General features: G+C 66.8%; 4 protein-coding genes and 1 non-coding gene across 5 annotated transcripts; 1 reads left to right on the forward strand and 4 right to left on the reverse strand.

The window, feature by feature from the left end:
- Positions 1 to 663: 663 nt before the first annotated feature.
- Positions 664 to 1,706, reverse strand: V1510DRAFT_401941 (cold-inducible RNA-binding protein-like protein; the record flags this gene model as incomplete). The annotated part of the gene is made up of 3 exons (XM_066932065.1): positions 664 to 1,339; positions 1,373 to 1,547; positions 1,673 to 1,706. The coding sequence occupies 3 exons, from the start codon at positions 1,704 to 1,706 to the stop codon at positions 664 to 666; spliced, it is 885 nt and encodes a 294-aa protein (XP_066790399.1).
- Positions 1,707 to 1,978: 272 nt separating this feature from the next.
- V1510DRAFT_t66 lies at positions 1,979 to 2,076 on the reverse strand. The gene has a single exon. It is a non-coding gene; the product is annotated as a tRNA-Ser (tRNA).
- A 432-nt stretch (positions 2,077 to 2,508) lies between these two features.
- Positions 2,509 to 5,188, reverse strand: V1510DRAFT_413478 (P-loop containing nucleoside triphosphate hydrolase protein). Its single transcript, XM_066933237.1, has one exon. It carries the CDS (start codon positions 5,007 to 5,009, stop codon positions 2,538 to 2,540), a length of 2,472 nt encoding a protein of 823 aa, XP_066790400.1. The 5' UTR covers positions 5,010 to 5,188; the 3' UTR covers positions 2,509 to 2,537.
- A 3,614-nt stretch (positions 5,189 to 8,802) lies between these two features.
- Positions 8,803 to 9,860, forward strand: V1510DRAFT_413484 (uncharacterized protein). Its single transcript, XM_066933238.1, has one exon. The coding sequence runs from the start codon at positions 8,857 to 8,859 to the stop codon at positions 9,727 to 9,729; it is 873 nt and encodes a 290-aa protein (XP_066790401.1). The 5' UTR covers positions 8,803 to 8,856; the 3' UTR covers positions 9,730 to 9,860.
- Positions 9,861 to 10,090: 230 nt separating this feature from the next.
- On the reverse strand, positions 10,091 to 14,664 carry V1510DRAFT_315770 (P-loop containing nucleoside triphosphate hydrolase protein). Its single transcript, XM_066930763.1, has one exon. The coding sequence runs from the start codon at positions 14,299 to 14,301 to the stop codon at positions 10,153 to 10,155; it is 4,149 nt and encodes a 1,382-aa protein (XP_066790402.1). The 5' UTR covers positions 14,302 to 14,664; the 3' UTR covers positions 10,091 to 10,152.
- Between the last annotated feature and the right edge of the window lie 80 nt (positions 14,665 to 14,744).

Below are 14,744 nucleotides of genomic sequence, written 5' to 3' on the forward strand. Positions count from 1 at the left end.
ATGGATGGGTGTGGCGGTGCGATCCTGCGGCTATATGCAAAGTACGTGCGGCGTGGCGTCCTGCGGCTATGTGCTTGGTACGTGCGGCTCTGCGGCTATATGGCTCCGTGCGGCTATATGGTCCTGCAGTCTGGTCTGGGCCCTGCCCGAGGGGTAGCTCTCGGCGGAGTCGCTGCCGGAGGCTCGTGCGCAGCCGCGGCAAAGCCTCGGGCGACAGCTCCGTCGAGGGCCCCAGGCCTCGGGCGAGTATGGCCGCATGTAGCGTCTGCTCGTGGGGCGCTACCCCCGACGCAGTCGCCGCCGGAGGCTGGTTGGTGGGATCCGACTGCCATGCACCGGGCGTTGTACGTGCCGGTGCTCCTAGATGTCAGTACACAAGCCTCTGCGGCCGACCCGGGACTGTGCTGGCCGCATCTGACGGCATTTCTGAGCGCGCTGAGACTGATGGTACTGAAACTGATACTGGATTATACATAATTATGAAACATTGCTTATACGAGCTGACATATACAATCGCTGCCGTCGTCAAGAGCGTGTCAGAGCGTTACTGGTCCAGACTGGAGGCCGGCTGGTGCCGTCCCCGGCGCGGCCACTGAAAAATCGAAGTGGTTACCTTTTTTTGGGGTTTTATAGCGGTGAAAAGAAAAATCAAAGGCCACGAGTCTAGCGGCGCGGACCGCGTCCGTACTCGTCGTCGTACGACCGGCCGGGCGGCGGGAAGCGCTCGCGCTCACGGTCGCCGTACCGGTCCCGGTCCCGGCGGTCGTCTCTCTCCCGGAACATCTCGCGGTCGCGCGGACGGTCGTCGCGGCGCTCGGCGTAGCGGTCGTCGCGCGGCTCGCGCGGCGGGTAGCCGCGGTCGCGGTCGCCGTAGCGGTCGTCGCGGCGGTAAGGCGGCGGTGCGCGGTCGTCGTAGCGCGGACGGCGCTCACGGTCGTCGTAGCGCGGGCGCGAGTACGGGCGGTCGTCGTAGCGCGGGCGGGCACCACCGCGGCGCATGCGGAAGTCGTCCCGCTTGGTCGGGCCGTAGTACTTGCCGGGCGTCGGCGTGCGCGGCCGGCTGCGGCGCGCGATCTCGATGTTGAGCGTGCGGCCGTCGATGTCGTGGCCCTGCAGGGCCTCACGCGCGGCCTCCGCTCCGGCCACATCCTGGTACTTGACGAAGCCAAAGCCCCGGCTCTCGCGCGTGTGCGGGTCCATCATGATCTGGCACTTCTCGACCACGCCGTACTTGGCAAAGATCTCCGTGAGCTCGCTCTCGGTCACCCGCGGGTGGATGCCCGTCACAAACAGGTTGTCGCCGGTGTTGGGCGGCACGTCGTCCTGCCGGGGCTCGGACCTGTCGTCAGCGCCGCGCATCCCGTCGCCGTACCGGTAGTCGTCCTTGGGCGGGCTCGCCGCGCGCGTGTCCATCCGCACCGGCGACGCCGACCGCCGGTCGTCCCGGGGGTCGTCGCGGCGGTCGTCGCGGTCGTCATGGCGGTCGTCATGGCGGTCATCGTGGCGGTCGTCGCGGCGGTCGTCGTGGCGGTCGTCGTAGCCCTGATCTATCGGCCATCCGCGTTAAAACTGTGCTCTCCCGCCCGCGGTCGCTGTGCTCCCGCCGGCCAATTGCCCCCGCGCCGCGCGCCCGCCGCCTGGCCGCGCTTCGGCCGCTGCTGCCCTAACTGACCGTATGTGTCTCTTCTGCCTGCTTCGTACTCCATCTCGTCCTTAAACCAGCAAAACTTTTGAAGAATAAAACCAAATAAAAGAACGAATCCTCAACTGTCCTCTTTCGGGCCGACCGGTTCTTGCCGTCCTACTATCAATATCGTCACAGGAAAATGCGACGTGTGTGTAAGAAAAAAAAAGGGCGGGTGCTGCGGTCGTCACAGACTAATCGGCAGAGCCCCTACCCTGTTTGTCTAGCGCACGCCGCTTAGGGTTTTCCTTCTTGCGTTGTCTAGGGCTTGCCCCTGCCGCCCACTAAAAATAACGACACCAGCAGGATTTGAACCTGCGCCTCGAAACGAGAACAGATATCGTAGACTAGATCATTCGAGTCTGTCGCCTTAACCACTCGGCCATAGTGTCTTTTCTGAACATTCACGCTCGTTGGCTTATAAGACCAGCACGCAGCCCCTCGCTCCTGCACCTTGCTGCATGCCGCCTCCGCTTAGCAGTCACACGGCTCAGGGGACTTGCGGCTGTCGCGCGTCTAACGGATCTGCGGTCCGACGCGCCACGCGTCGCGCGGCGTATGCGCACCTTGGCGGCGCGTGCCTCTGAGACGGCTGGGGATGGTGCGGCCAGCGGCTGTATGGGCACATGACCTGCTGACTGCGAACCACCACCACAGTCTCACCCAGCGACGCGCCGCCCGGCGTCTGCACGCGGCTACATGCCTCTTGACTGACGGGCGGCCACGCTGGTAGCGTCGCCGCCGAGGCGCGGCCGCGCGGCCGCGGGCGTTCCGGCGGCGCCTCTCCCCGAAGCCTGCCGCGGCTATATGCATATAGCCGCAAGTATCGTAGACTGCAATTTTGTATAGTACATCAGGCCCGGATCTGGGCAAGCAGGGCGTCCTTGGCGGCGACAACCTCGGCCACCAGCGCTGTGCGGTCCCACAGCGTCTTGCCCTTCCAGACGAGCTCCAGCAGCGCCGAGTTGAGCTGCTCGAGCTCCTCGACCGTGAAGCCGTCGGTCTGGTCGGCCAGGTCGCGGTGCAGGTCACCGACGCGCACGGCGTCGAGCACAAACGGCGGGTTCGGCGTCGGCTCGACCGGCGGCGTCTTGGCCGCGGGCTCCTCCTCGACCGGCGGCTCCGGCGCGGGCGTCGGCTCCGGCTCCGGCTCGGCCACGCCGTTCGCCTCGTCCGCCATGACCACGTCTTTGTCGTCGACCGGCTCGGCGCCTTCGACCAGCGCGTTGGCCTCGGCCAGCTCCTGCTGCTTGCGCTCCAGCTTGGCCTTGAACTCGGCGTGGCGCTCCTGCTCGCGCGCGTACATGCGCTCGCAGTCGACCAGAAACTGCTGGTCGCCCACCTCGTCCACCGAGACCTGGACGTTGGCAAACATCTCAGACGCGCGCAGGATGCGGTCGCGGTCGCCGCTCGTGCGCGCGTCCTCGAGGATGAACTCGATGTCCTTCAGAAACTGCCGCGGCACGCTGTAGTAGCCGTTCCACAGCCGGTCCTCGACCGTGTCCAGGTCCATGTTGTGGTACTTGCGGCCGGTAGCAGTCTCGCGGATCATCTCGTCGTCGCAGAGCTCGTAGGCGGGCGCGGCGCCGGGGTCGGCCAGGGCGGGATCGAACAGGTGCAGCAGCAGGTCCTCGTCGATCATGGGCTTGCGGAAGCGCTTGTAGCGCACCTTGAGCAGGTCCATCAGCCCGCTCAGCTTGATCTTGAGGTAGTTCTTGAGCCGCTTGTCTTTCTGCTCCTGCGCCTTGAGCTCGGCGCGGTTCGGCGGCGGCGCCTTGGCCGGCGGCGCCTTGGGCAGGTCCTCCAGGACGCGCAGCCGCCGGGCCGCGTCGGGATAGTCGCTCGGCGGCCGTGCCAGGTGCTCGCGCACGCCGTCAAAGAACTTGTAGCGCGCGTTGAGGTCCGGCAGCGGGATCGCGATGCTGTTGGCCGCGGCCGGGCCAAACAGCGCGCGCACGTCCGCCGGCAGCTCGGCCTGCGGGCAGTCGGCCACGCCCAGCAGCAGGATCTGCTCGGACGGCGCCGTGTTGCGCAGCAGACACGTGAACGTCGTCTTGGCCGAGTCCGACAGGATCTGGGCCCACGTGTCGATGTTGGGCACGTACACGACGCTCGGCTTGTGCCGCTTGACCTCGACAAAGAACTGCACGATCGCCGCCTCGGGCGTCCGCGTCGAGTCGCTCAGCAGCGTCGCCAGGTCGAACGTCTGCACGTGGAAGCCCTCGAGGTGCTGCAGAATCGCCGCGCCCAGGTACTCCTGGCCCATGCCGCCGCGCGCGTGCACCAGCAGCCGCGGCCGGAACGTCTTGGACGCGGCAAAGTCCTGCAGCATGCGCTCGCGCTCGAACCCAAACTCCCACGAGTCGTCCTCGTACAGCGCCGACTCGGCCACCGACACCTTGCGCTCGCGCGGGATGATCTTGTCGAGCGCGGCCACGATCGCCTGCAGCGTCGCGCCCAGCAGCGGCTCGATCCGCGCCGGCAGCGCCGACGCGGCCGACGCCGTCGACCGCGCCGACGACGGCACGATCTTCTGCAGCGACAGGATGAAGTCCTTGGGCGTGACCGCGATCGTCGTCGGGTCGATCACGAGCTTGTCGTTCGAGTTGTAGATCTGGGGGTACCGCCGCTGGATCGCCGACAGCGCCGACTCGGTGCAGAGCGCGCGCAGGTCCGCGCCGCCGTAGCCCTTGGTGAGCGTCGCCACCTCGCGGACGAACGCGGGCTCCAGCGGCGGCTCCCACTTGCTCGTGTGGATCTCGACGATCCGCCGGCGCGCGTCCAGGTCCGGCAGCGGGAAGTAGAACTCGCGGTCGAAGCGGCCGGGCCGCCGGAGCGCGGGGTCGACCGAGTCCGGCCGGTTGGTCGCGCCTATCACGATCACCTGGCCGCGGTTGTCCATGCCGTCCATCAGCGCCAGCAGCGTCGACACGATCGACGCGTGGATCTGCTCCTGCTTGGACGACCGCACCGGCGCCAGGCCGTCGATCTCGTCGAAGAAGATGATGCTCGGCTGCGTGTTGCGGGCCTCCTCGAAGAGCAGCCGCAGCTGCCGCTCGGCCTCGCCGACCCACTTGGAGAGCGCGTCCGCGCCCTTGCGCATGTAGAACGACACCTTCTGGCCGCTGGACGAGCAGCTGGATGCCAGGGCCCGCGCCAGCAACGTCTTGCCGGTGCCGGGGGGGCCGTGGAAGAGCACGCCGCGCGGCGGCGTTACCTTGAATCGCATAAAGATCTCGGGGTAGAGCAGCGGCAGCATGATCATCTCCTTGAGCTGGTTGATGTGGCCGTCCAGGCCGCCGACGGCGCTGAAGTCGACCGACATGTCCACGCCCAGCGGGTCCGTGTCCGACAGGTTGTTCTTCTTGACCAGCCCGAGGCTGGTCGCCGCTGTCGACAGGCCGTCGTCCCCGAGTGCGGCCAGCTTGCCGCCGCCGGGGCCCAACACCGCCCGCTCGTCGTCCGACGAGTCCGGGTCGGCCGCGCCGCCGGCCGCCTCCAGCCCGCGCACGTTGCCAAACAGCGACCGGCCGCCGGCGCCGCCGAACGGGCCGGCCGTCGAGAACAGCCGGAAGCCGGCGGCCGAAGCCTGCCGCCGCCGCCGCGGCGCCTCTTCGACCACGCTCTCCTCCGCCTGGTCGACGACCGGCGGCGGCAGGATCTGGTAGTTGACCTGGCGCCGGGCACGCAGGTTCTTGCGCAGCGGCACGCTGGCGCCCTCGCGCAGCTCCGCCAGCTCCTGCGCCAGCGAAAGCTCTTCCTCCGCCTCTTCCTCGCTGCCCTCGCCGGCGTCGCTCTCGCTCGACACCGGCCGCCGCTCGGACAGCCGTGGACGGCCACGCTTGCGCTTGGTCGGCACGCCGTCGTCCTCGTCATCGTCGTCGTCCTCGTCCTGGACGATGAAGTTGCGTTCTTCGCGGCGGCGCATCAGCGCCTCGCCGTCGTCGGCCGATGACGCGCCGTCGTCCTCCTCTTCTTCGACCTCCTCGCTCGACGCCAGCTCAAACTCGTCGTCGGACGACTCGTCGTCGCCCCGCGCCCGCCGCGGCCGCTGCACGAGCCGGCCTGGCCGCTGCTGCAGCAGGTGCTGCCGCACCGAGCCGCCCGAGCTGCGCCGGCTCTCGCGCGTCCGTGACTGTCGTCAGCTCCGCCACGCGCGCCCGTACCTGTACGATCTCGACGACGTCCTCGTCGGCGTCGCCGTCGGCGTCCGCATCGCCGTCGAGCTCGGCCACGCCCGCGTCAAAAGCGTCGCTGCCGTCACTCTCGGCGTAATTGATCCGCTTGCGCGTCCGCGCGCCCACGCTGTCGCGGCCCTCGTCCGACTCGACCGCACGGCGCAGCCGCTTGCGCTTGCTCACCATCGTCGAGCTGATGCGCGCTCTGTGCCGCTTGCGATGCTTGTTCGATCTGTCGCCGCCTGCCGTCAGCTCTGCCATCGATCGCGGCGATCTGCGCGCCATCCGCCATCGCATCCGGCGCGCGCCGACCGCGCCCACAGCCTGCGGGCCGCCTGCGCCACGCTGCCTACCGTTCGCGCCGTGATGCGCGCTCTGCTTGCTGCGGAAGAGCGCTGAGTGGATCTGGAATGGAGAGCGGCGAGCCGCGTTTGTAGGGTACAACTGCCACGCGGCGCCGCACTTGCAGCCCCAAATGTCGCGCCCCGTCACACTTGCCGCCGCCGCACCGTCCCGGCCGACGAGACGCGCTCGCGCTCGCCGCGGCCAGGCGTGTCTCGTCTGGGAGCCGGGCTGGGCGGGGCAATGGCCTTGAGAGTGTGCGGACGGCTGCCGGAGCCCGCCCGGAGTCTTCCGCCCGGCGGCCGCGGTCGCCCGCGCCCTGCGGCGGCTTCGGCCGCGGTCCGTCTGCTGGCGGCGCGTGTGCGCACGCGTGAACGCGTCTGCGGCCGTTCCCAGCGGCCCAAATAGCCGCAGGAATCGCGGCGCTGCTGCCCACGCCCACGCCCGGCGGCGGCGCCGGCGGCCGCGCGCACGTCAGCCGGTCGCCGCCCGCACCCATGCCGGCTGCCTGGGGCCCGCCGGCGGACGGCTGGCAGAGAGACGGCGGCGGCCGGCGCGGCGGGATCACGTGTGGGTCGCGGTCACGTGCGCTGCAGGCAGGCGGCGGTGCGCACGTGATGGCCCTGCGCGGCGTTCTCCGTGAGCCGCACGCCGTGCGGCGTCGCGCGCGCCGTGCGGCTATATGCACACTCAGGTGGCTTTCTTCGAGCAATGCGCCACTCCCTGGCGACACGCCGCGCGGCGGCGCACTTGCGCCTACTGTACTCGCGCCTGCTGTACTCGTGCGGCGCCGCTCCACCCTTGCGTCCGCGGGCGAGCTCACGTGCGCGCGGCCGCCTCTGTCTGGTCGCAGCCACTTGTCGCGCTGTGTATCCTCCGGCGCCTCTGGCAAGGTATGGCACTCGCGACTTCCGTCGCTGCTACACGATCAGAGACGGCCGCGGCAAATTGCCACTCCCGGCGTCTACGACTCCAGCGATGATCTCGCGGCGGTGACCTCGCGGCGATGCTCGCCCGTGCGCTGCCACATCCTGCCACGTCGCTGTCACAACAGTCGCGAGCGGTGACCTGGCGAACGCATCCGAGACACGACGCGAGGCGCCACTGCAGCACGATGGCGGCTATATTGAATGCTTGGCGTAAATGTCTCATCTGAGCCGCAATCCGCCACCGTTGTCGGGTGTAGTTCCGCTCGTGAGGAGTGCGCACGGAGTCGATCGCCCCGAGAGGCGCAGATCTGCAGGGCTGAACCTAGACGCAGAGATAATGCATGCGAAAGCGTGTTCCTGGCCGGATTTGTGGGCGGCAATTTGTTGGCCCGGTCACACGGTGGGCACGGCGGCGCCACGGCGATACCGTGCGCGGCGATACCCACGGCGACACTGGGCAGCGCCTTGCGGCGCTTGCCGCCGGCACCAGCCGATGCGACCCGGAAGGCCGGCGGGGGTGGCGGGCGGGTCGGGGCAAGGAATGTGGCGGTGTGTGGCGCCCCGCACTGACTACCTCTAGCTTTCAGGCTGAATTGCCCCGCGGCCAAGCGCTAGCGCGCGCACGGCCGTGTGATGCGGCCGCGGCGGACCACGGCCAGCCGACCAGCTGCAACGACGATCGATGCCGTCTATTTTTGGCCAAACTCAATGGCTCCGCCTAACCCTGCGGCCGGTCGTTTTGCCGATATCACACGCGAACAGGTCACATAGCGAACCGGGCGGCGCGGGGCTACCTCGGTGGGCAGAGGGAGCATGGGAACCCAGCGCAACGGCGCGCGGCGCGAGGCTGGCGGCAAGGGGGGAGGGGCCGCGCAGCCGCGGAAGCGCGGCGGCGCGTCCGGCCCGCACCCGCCCCGACTCGCCGCCGGCGACTCCGGCCATCGCCATCGCGGCCTCCGCCGGGTCCCCGGACAGGCTAGCGCGCACACTAGCGCACGAGTGACAGCCCGTGATCGCTGCCACGGGAACAATGGACCGCCACTAGCGGCTGGCGCCGTGCAGCTGCAGCTGCCTAGACCGTGGCTAAATGCCCCATGGCCTTATCTTTCTCCGGGCCGTCCCGCGCGTGCCGCCACCGAGCGCCCACCGGCGACGACAACAACGACACAAACAAGCGACCGCCACAGAGACGCCGGACAAGGTTCACGGGGCGGCCTGGCTAAATGCCCGCGCGTGCAGCATAGGGTTCGGGCCCCATGCCACCTGACAGACTAAGCGATGCTGCATCCGGGGAAATAAGCGCAAACATTAACGCATTAGCGCGGATTTAGTTTGCTACTTTGGGAATCGATATTCTTCCATGCGACGCCTGCACCCACATAGCTTGCCCGTTTGGGAAACTTATACATCGTGACTATGGCTCCATTTCGCGCAAACCAGGCCTGGGCTTCTTTTTCCCTCTTCACACAGCGTTGCACTACTATTATTAGCCGTCCTTCTCGGGCCCCGGGCCAGTATTGGCTTACCTGTTCAAGCATCCTCTCCGCAGCCGGCTCTCGCGGCCGTGGCAGATGCCGTTCTTTTTTGCGCATGCGACTGGGCACGGGGACGCCGTCCGGCCGCCCCAGCCGACCGCCCCAGACATAAATACGTGCCGGCCCCGTCCTTGACGGCACTGCATTCCTCTGCCTGCCCAGACAAAGCCCATCCACAGCCCACACCCATGCCGCCTTCAATTGACATGCTTACGGCCGAGGCCGCGCCTGCGGTCGACGTGCCCGCCACCGCCGAGCCGGCCGCGCGCCCCCTGCCGGCCATGCCCCAGGCCTTTGCCCAGTTCTCGCTCGAGGGCAAGGTCGCCGTCGTCACCGGCGGCGCCCAGGGCCTGGGCTTCGCCATGGCCGAGTCGCTGTGCTCGGCCGGCCTCAAGGCCATCGCCATCCTCGACCTGCGCCCCGACGTCGGCGAGGCCGCCTGCGCCTCGCTCACCAAGGTCCACGGCACGCCCGCCCAGTTCTTCGCGGTCGACGTCACGGCCTACGACGCTGTTGCCCGCATCATGGACGACATCGTCGCCAAGTTCGGCTCCATCGACATCCTCCTCAACTCGGCCGGCGTCGTCGAGAACATCCCGGCCGAGGACTACTCCTACGAGCGCTTCAAGCGCGTCATCGACATCAACCTCAACGGCTCGTTTGTCTGCGCCCAGCTCGCCGGCAAGAAGATGATCGAGGCCGGCACCGGCGGCTCCATCATCCTCGTCGGCTCCATGTCCGGCTCCATCGTCAACTGGCCCCAGCCGCAGATCGCCTACAACGCCTCCAAGGCCGGCGTCATCCACATGATGAAGACCTTCGCGGCCGAGTGGGCCCGCTTCGGCATCCGCTGCAACTCTATTTCGCCCGGCTACATGCACACCGGCCTGCTCTCGTCGTTCGAGCCCGCCCTCGTCCAGTCCTGGTTCGACAAGACACCCATGAAGCGCATGGGCGAGCCCAAGGAGCTCCAGGGCGTCGCCGTCTGGCTCGCCTCGGGCGCGTCCTCGTTCTGCACGGGCTCGGACATCGTCGTCGACGGCGGCTACACGGCTCTCTAGGCCACCTGCATCAGCATCCATTCCTTCCGGCGTTTGTTTTGAAAAGTTGCCACTCTTTTTGTCTAGAGTAATTTCTAATCTACATGCAACATGTACACGATCTAGTCTAATATCCAATCTTTTGAGCATTACCTGTCCAGGGCCCTCGTGGCCGCGTAGCAGCCTTAGCGCTGTCATGTGGAGTGCTAAACTCTATTGCGCCCTACCGCGAACACGCCCAAACCTTAACCCTCGCCCTGGCAGCGCAAACTTTATGCACTTGCATGCATATTCATGCCGCGCTGTGCACGCGAATTAAACCTTAATGAGCCGCATAGCGTGCGGCTCCCGGCCCGACTCCCTGTGCCCTTCGCCGGCATCGCCAGGCCTACACGCGCAGTCGTAAGATCATCCATTCATGCTCCATACACCAGCCATCCCAGTCTAATTTTCCAAAGCCTGCAGCTTCACCAGCTCGTAATACCGCGACTTGTTCGCCAACAACTCCTGGTGCGTGCCCTTCTCGAGGATCTTGCCGTTGTCAAACACGTAGATCACATCCGCGTTCTGGATCGTGCTCAGCCGGTGCGCAATCGCAATCGTCGTCCGGCCCTGCGCGGCCGCGTCGAGCGCGGCCTGCACCACCTTCTCGGACTCCGAGTCCAGCGCGGACGTGGCTTCGTCCAGCAGCAGGATCTTCGGGTTGCGGATCAGCGCGCGCGCAATCGCAATGCGCTGCTTCTGGCCGCCCGACAGCAGCGTGCCCTTCGAGCCGCACAGCGTGTCGTAGCCGTCCGGCAGCGACATCACAAAGTCGTGGATGTTGGCCTGCTTGCACACGCTCACGAGCTCGTCCTCGGTCACAGTCCGGTCCGTGCCCAGCTCGATGTTGTACCGGATCGAGCCCGCGTACAGCGTCGGCTCCTGCTGGACCAGCGCAATGTGCTTGCGGTACTCGTTGATGTTGAACTCGCTGATGTCGACGCCGTCGAGCGTGATTCTGCCCGCCAGCGGCTGGTAGAAGCTCTCGATGAGGCCAATCGACGTCGACTTGCCGCAGCCCGACGCGCCCACGAGCGCCACGTACTGGCCCTTCTTGACCGACAGGTCCACGCCACGCAGCACCGGCACCTCCGTCCGCGTGGGATACCGGAAGTGCACGTTCTCGAACTCGATGTTGCCCTGGACGTTGGTCGGCACCTTGCCCTCGGTGCTCCAGCTGTCGACCACCGGCGTCCGGTCAAAGAGCATCTTGATGTTCTTGATGGCCTCCAGGCCCTTGCTCATGTCCGGCGCGTACGAGAAGATCACGCCAGCCGACTCGGCGCCGAAGATGATCGCCGTGAAGCCCACGAAGAACTGGAACAGCCGGTAGTTGTCGTACGCGAGCAGCACACTTCCGTACCAGTACGACAGCGCCATGACAAAGTACGTCATGGCGTCCGCAATCGCGTACAGCGCCGACGACACGTGGCTCGTGACCCGGCTGCTGCGCATGCTCGCCTCGAGCGTCGCGTGGTACGCCGTCCAGATCTCCTCCTCGCGCGTCAGCGCGGCCACCGTGCGGATCGCCGACACGGCCTCGCACGCGAACTTGGCCGTCTGCGAGCTCTCGCGGCGCACCTTGGCGTTGAACTTGCCGAGGATGTAGATCCGCGCAAAGCCGCACGCAATCAGCGCCGGCACCGTGGCAGAGAGCACCAGTCCGAACTTCCATGCGACCGCAATCGAGACCACGCAGCTGCCAAGGACCGTCACCGTCGACTCGAGGATCTTGCCGAGCGTGGCGCCGCCGAGGCCCTCCACGCTCTGCACCTCGCTCGACAGGTTCGCCGTCAGCACGCCGACGCTGTGGTCCGCGTCGTCAAAGTACGAGATGTCCTGGCGCATGATGTGCTTGAACATGTGGTACCGCATCCGCCGGATCAGCTTGTTGGACGCCACGCCGAAGCAGTAGCCGCTGACGATGTGCGAGAAGAACATGGTCCAGGCCAGCGCAAAGATCAGGCCGGCAAAGAGGTCGATGAAGCTGCGCAGCGTCTCCCCGGTGTACTCCTGGAAACCCGTCAGCGTGAAGCCGTAGACAATGCCGATCAGCGGGTAGCCCGAGCCGCTGACGACGCTCGCCAACAGGCCGAGGCCGATGTACGCCTGCTCGGGCGCGCTCATAGCGGCCATGAACTTCACGCACTCGCCGAACGTCGGCACGGCCGCGCCGTTCTCGCCGCGCTCCGCCAGCGCGATGCTGGACAGAGACTGGTGCGTCACCGTGCGCTTGATCTCGAGCGAGTGGCCCTTCTCGGAGACCATGCTGTCGAGCTCGATGGCGCCCTCGATCGGCACGACCGCGTGCGCCTGGATCTCCTCGACCTTCTTCTTCTTCTCGGCCTCGATCTGCTGCGCCTGCACGAGCTCGTAGTACTCGCCCCGGGCCGCGATCAGGTCGGCGTGCGTGCCGGCCTCGACGATCTCGCCCCGGCGCATGACCACGATCTTGTCGGCGTCCTTGATCGTCGACAGCCGGTGGGCAATCACGATCGTCGTGCGGTTCTTGGCCGCGCGGTCGAGCGCTTCCTGCACGACGCCCTCGCTCTTGGTGTCGAGCGCGGACGTGGCCTCGTCCAGCAGCAGGATCTTGGGGTTGGACACGATCGCCCGCGCGATCGCGATCCGCTGCTTCTGGCCGCCCGACAGCAGGAAGCCGCGGTCGCCGACGGACGTCTCCAGGCCCTCCGGCAGCGCCTGAATGAAGTCCCACGCGTTCGCCTGCTTGCACGCCTCGATCACGAGCTCCTCCTGCACCGGCCGCGCCGCGTTCTCGTACTCGGTGCCCGTCAGGCCGTACAGCACGTTCTGCAGGATCGAGCACGCAAACAGCGTCGGCTCCTGCGACACCAGCGCCATGTTCTGACGCAGCCAGCGGATGTTGAGCTCCTTGATGTTGTGGCCGTCCAGCAGGACCTCGCCCGAGATCGGGTTGTAGAACCGCTCGAGCAGGCCGACGATCGTCGACTTGCCCGAGCCGGACGCGCCCACGAGCGCGACCGTCTGGCCGGCCGGCACCTTGAGCGAGAAGTCGGTCATGACCGTCACGTTCGGCCGCGACGGGTAGATGTGCTTGATGCTGCGCAGCTCGATCTCGCCCTTGAGCTCGGCCAGCTTGATGCCCTCCTCCGAGCTCGAGTCGATGGCCGACTCGCGGTCGATCGTCGAGAAGATCTTGTTGACGGCGGCCACGCCCGACGTCAGCGCCTCCACGTGCGGCATGACGTTGCCGATCGCGTACGCGCCCTGGAACGTCGTCACGATGACCGTGAACAGCTGGGCCAGGTTGATCTGGAAGTTGAGCAGCAGCTTGGTGCCCATGTAGTGGCCCAGCGAGTCGATGCTGAACAGCAGCAGGTACATGACGCCGTCCATGCCGGTCATCGTGAAGCTGGACGCCATCGACCAGCGCTCCGACACGGCCAGGTACACGTCGAACGCCGTCGACATGCGCTCCTGGATGCCGAACGCCTGCACGTTGCGGATGCTCGACATGACCTCCTCGGCCAGCGTGGCACCGACGGTCGCGCCGTCCTGCGCCCGCGTCGAGTACTTGACCAGCAGCTTGGTCACGATTGTGCTCGACAGCACCACTCCCGCGATCAGCGACGACATCACAAACGTCAGGATGTACGACTGGCTGAACGAGATAATCATCGACACCACCAGCATCATCACGTTGCGGATCAGCAGCGTCACCTTCTCGGACATGGCCTCCTGGATCTGCACCGTGTCCGAGATGATCCGGGACGTGATCTCGCCCGAGCCCAGCTTGTCAAAGTAGCCAATGTTCTGCTTCAGGATCGACCGCAGGTAGTGCTCGCGGATGCGCGACGCCAGCAGCTCGCCGCGCGTGATGAACACGTACGTGCCCACGTACGAGAAGACCACGTCCGCCAGGCCGATGAGGAACATGTACAGCGCCAGCCGGGATGACTCCGCGACAAAGTCGCCGTCGTACACGGTCTCGCGCACGTACTCGTCGTAGCCGTACGTGCCGTTGTAGCCGTACGTGCCGTTCTGGCTGAACGACGTCTCGTTGTAGTGCGTCCAGAAGTCGGTTTGGTTGTAGTGGTTCGCCGTCGCGTTCGTCCACGCGGTCGTCGTGCTGTTGTACATGGTCATGTCACCAGCGAACGTACTCGCGACGGCGCCGAAGATGATCGCACCGAGCGGCTTGGACGAGCCCTCGGCCAGGGCCGCCAGCGCGCCGATGACAAGCACCAGCTTGTCGCGCCGCGTGGCGTACCGGTACAGATCGAAGTAGCTGTAGCTGCGCTGGGTCACGACGACCTGCTCGCGCAGCACGACGGCCTCTGGCTCCGGCAGGCCGTCGAACTCGTCCGCGTCCGCGTCATCGCTCGACACCGAGATCGCCGAGTAGCCCTTGCGCTTCTTCCAAGGCAGCACCAGCCGCGACGAGCTCGTCTCCGACCCGGCGTCCTTCTCGTCGTACGCGCTCGTGGTCGACGCCGTCTCGGACGTCGAGGCCGACACGGCCTGTTCGGTCACGGTCGCGCCCTTCTTCTCGTCCAGGTCCGCAGTCATAGCGCAATGGATATCGAATGGGGTCGTTTCGGGGCGGTGGACGTTATATGTACCAGCTGTCCAGCTACGGCCGCGGGCTTGCGAAGCGCAGTCCGTGCCTGGCAGCCGCGAGGCCAAAGTCTCCGGTCACGAATACGAGCCGAGCTTGCTGGCCGATAGCGTAGCGCAGCCCTCGCCCAGCCGCGCGGTCACCGCGGCGCTGGATAGCACTCGACCAGCGCGAACGGGCAAGGCCAGTGCTCGGTGGCGGCCTGATAGGGAACCTCGGCTGCTGGACTGTGCGTAGCGCACGACTCGGGCGCCGCCGTGCGCGCGCTGGCCCGGCGACAGGTGGCCCACGCGCGGGCAAGCGCGCCTGAGAGGGCGCCGCCTAGCGGCCGGAATGGCATCGTCCCCGTCCAAACCGGTCGTGGCGTATTCGTGTTGGGCCCAACTGCGATAAG

The sequence above is a fragment of the Dipodascopsis tothii genome (assembly GCF_038497935.1).
Source record: "Dipodascopsis tothii strain CBS 759.85 unplaced genomic scaffold V1510scaffold_7, whole genome shotgun sequence".
Classification (NCBI taxonomy): Eukaryota; Fungi; Ascomycota; class Lipomycetes; order Lipomycetales; family Lipomycetaceae; genus Neoaidaea; species Neoaidaea tothii.

Bases quoted from the DNA above. Each gene is read 5' to 3' on its own strand.
- V1510DRAFT_413478 (XM_066933237.1), bottom strand. From the start codon at position 5,009: ATGTCGGTCGACTTCAGCGCCGTCGGCGGCCTGGACGGCCACATCAAC.
- V1510DRAFT_413484 (XM_066933238.1), top strand. From the start codon at position 8,857: ATGCCGCCTTCAATTGACATGCTTACGGCCGAGGCCGCGCCTGCGGTC.
- V1510DRAFT_315770 (XM_066930763.1), bottom strand. From the start codon at position 14,301: ATGACTGCGGACCTGGACGAGAAGAAGGGCGCGACCGTGACCGAACAG.